This window comes from Hakea prostrata, chromosome 3 (assembly GCF_041222555.1).
Source record: "Hakea prostrata isolate BN-2017 chromosome 3, UWA_Hpros_2, whole genome shotgun sequence".
Taxonomy (NCBI): Eukaryota; Viridiplantae; Streptophyta; class Magnoliopsida; order Proteales; family Proteaceae; genus Hakea; species Hakea prostrata.
In genome coordinates this window covers 37389485-37392627 of record NC_142602.1, presented here as the reverse complement: position 1 = coordinate 37392627, position 3143 = coordinate 37389485, and the positions used below count along the sequence as shown (strand labels likewise).

Below are 3143 nucleotides of genomic sequence, written 5' to 3'. Positions count from 1 at the left end.
ATGTACAAAAAGAATGGACCACACCACTTTTGAAGGATCTACTAGAAACCATGTGGGTAGTGATTAAGGGTGTCAATTCGGTACCGAAACCGTATTACCGCACCGTACCAAACGGTTTAACCGCACCGCACCGTACCGTTTCCAAATTCTGTACGGTTTGTACCGAAACCGAATTTGGTAATTCGGTATGGTACGGTTTCGGTATACGGTACCATACCGACGGTATGTACCGTATACCATATACCGATGAACCTTTTACCGCATACCGTATACCGTATACCGATGATAATAGATAAACCCTAAAATTGGCTTGTAACTTGCTTTGTTCATAAGTCGTAACATTCAAACTTCGAAGAGCAGAGAGCAGCCGTTGGAGGCGGGACTGAGAGCAAGAACCAAGAGGTGCGATTGTGCGAGCCTGCAAGGTGAGACTCTACTCTAGTTCTTGATTCCTTCCTTCCTCTCGTTCTTCCTTCCTTCTTGTTTAGTTTCTTCTTCTACTCTGATTTCTTTTTATTTTCTACAAATCTGTTCTTCCTTCGTTCTTACTGTCTGCCGTCTGGGACCTGGGTAAGCAGTAGCAAATCGCCTCTTGTTCATCCTTCTTCGAAGCTCCATCTGGCTGGGTAAGCTCCATCTCGTAGCGGTAGCAACCTGCAAGCAAGCCTGCAACTAGTGGAGTTAAACGAACGAGCACGATAAGCTAATTAATATTTTTGGGTTAATGAATTGTTCCCAGCGTTAATTAACACTTGTTTGATGTCTAGCAACTTCCCTGTGATCTGGCTTGAAGCATGTGGTATTTGATTAACACATTTGATATTTAGAATGCCAATTTTTGAAGGCTTGAAGCAGTTGCGAGGTGTTCGATTTTGATTGACTCACTTGCATGGCAGACGTTTGATGAAATATCTGAGAGGATTTTCGTGGTGTTACTTGTATTCTGTTTTTGCCACAGGAATCCTCTCATGGTGTAATTGTATTCTGTTTTTGCCACAGAAAATTGTGTTTACAACTCGGTTCTTGATACAGAAAATTGTGTGTTATGGCAAAATGATTGTAGGCTCATTGGTTTCAACCATGCCTTATCCGAAAAAGTATTATTCTTACTAACATGTAAGCCATACTCTGTTTCATGGTGTTTGGTATACCATACCTAATTTATGTGTAACCCATGTTTTCTATCTGAATGATTTTTGGGTAGCCTGCTAATTAATATTTTTGGTTTTGGTTTTGCATTGATCAAACTATTATTTGATATGTTATTATCATTATTGTTTGCACATTCCGATTTGTAAGCAATCAATTTTAGGGAAGTGAAGGTACCCAAAAGCTATGATCTTTTCTTTCTATTGGAAATGAAAAAAATTTGTCTTTTACCTTGTGATTGTTCATTCTTTTGGGGTATAGGCTTAGGCTGAGGCATAGAGAGGAAGCTCAAGATGCAAAGCATGTACATATGTATACAATCAGACTCTCAACTCCGTATATATTTGAGAATTGAGGGTGGGATTGGGGAAGTTATTTCCAAGATGAAGGATAATAGAGTAGTACTCATTTCTGTTTGGCAAGGAGCAGCTAATATTTATAGCAAATTTCTTTTATTTGTAAGTGGGTATCTTTTTTTTGTAAGTGGGTCTCTTTTTTATGTCGATTGGAGGGTTTCTTCTCTCTTTTCTTTTCTTCTTCTTCTGTTTTTTTTTTTCCCTCCTGTTTGGTAAGAGATTCGGGTGGTGTTGGGAAGTTGGGTCAAGTAAATTTTTCGATGGGCACCTGCCACCTAGTAGAGGTGACAAACCAAATTGTGACCTGACCTTCTCTGCATACAACCTGTATGATGGGTTTTCTTATTTCCAGCTCTAAATTGGTTGTGAGTTTGCATGTTTATGCTCACTTGTTTAACATATTTATTATGTGGGTTATCACTTCTATAGTTCTATGTAGACTTGGAATTTAGCTGCAGTTCGTATATTATTTTATTGGTTATCAACTGATTCTTTTGTGATTTCATGTTTATTGTTATTGCTCTTGTTTCTATTTTTTGGAAGAGTGTAAGAGGTGAATTGTCTTATTTATCACTTTTTTGAGGTTACTATTATATTTGTCACTCCAACAAAATGAAAAGGCGTCGGTCCGAGATTGTCGGAGTCACATGATGTTTCTGTTTTGGGTCCGGAACCTTCTCAGACTAAAAGAACTGTTGAGCAATTAGATAACCAAGGAGAGAACCTTTCAAATTCAAATCAACTAACCAAAAGGGGCAAAGTTAAAACATCATTATGTTGGACAAGTAATTGGTTTAAAATGGTTGATCCTGATCCCAAAAAATATCAAGATGGAAGGCCTAGAGCAGAATGCACAAAATGTGGGAAGATATTTTTGGCTAACCCCCAAAAAAATGGGACCACTAGTCTCAATAATCACATGAAAAAGTGTCCTAAGGCAGATAACAAAGACATAAATCAAATGGTGTTGCAACAAAGTGATGGGAACTTGGGGATGAGAAGCTTGAAAATTGACCCGATTGTAGTGCGTGATTTGGTCTTGGAGATGATTGTTAAGAATGAACTCCCTCTGAGATTTGTAAAGTATCCAACATTTAGGAAACTAATGTTATATATTTATCCTGAGTACTCTCCTATTAGTAGGAATACTCTTTTGAGTGATATTCATAGAATCTTCAAGAAGGAGAAAGTTGCTATTAGAGAGGCAGTGAAGATATCATCTGGAAGAGTGTCAATCACAACAGATCTGTGGATTTCAATAGCTAATGATGGGTATATGACACTCACTGCTCATTATATTGATAACTCATGGGTTTTGTAGAAGAAATTGATCAAGTTTTCTATATTAGCACCTCCACATTCGGGTGCTAATATATGTGAGGCTGTTCACAAGATTTTGATTGAGTGGGGGATTGAACATTGAACAAAAATTATTTCAGTGACAGTTGATAATGCAAGTTCCAATGATTCTGGGATTAATTATTTGAGGACCACTTTGAATTCAAAGAATGCATTGATTTGTAAAGGAGAATTTTTTCATATTCGATGTTGTGCCCATATTTTGAACCTTATAGTTCAAGATGGCATCAAATTCATAGATGCATCTGTTCAAAAGGTTCGAGATAGTATCAAGTATGT

The 3143-nt window shown here is 37.5% G+C and overlaps 1 protein-coding gene across 1 annotated transcript; it reads left to right on the top strand.

The window, feature by feature from the left end:
• The first annotated feature begins 2304 nt into the window (after positions 1–2304).
• Positions 2305–2826, top strand: LOC149022187 (zinc finger BED domain-containing protein RICESLEEPER 3-like). The gene has a single exon (XM_089147565.1). It carries the CDS (start codon positions 2305–2307, stop codon positions 2824–2826), a length of 522 nt encoding a protein of 173 aa, XP_089003691.1.
• The last annotated feature ends 317 nt before the right edge of the window (positions 2827–3143 follow it).

What these genes read in the sequence shown, in the direction of transcription:
- LOC149022187 (XM_089147565.1), top strand. Translation starts at nt 2,305, where the DNA reads ATGGTTGATCCTGATCCCAAAAAATATCAAGATGGAAGGCCTAGAGCA.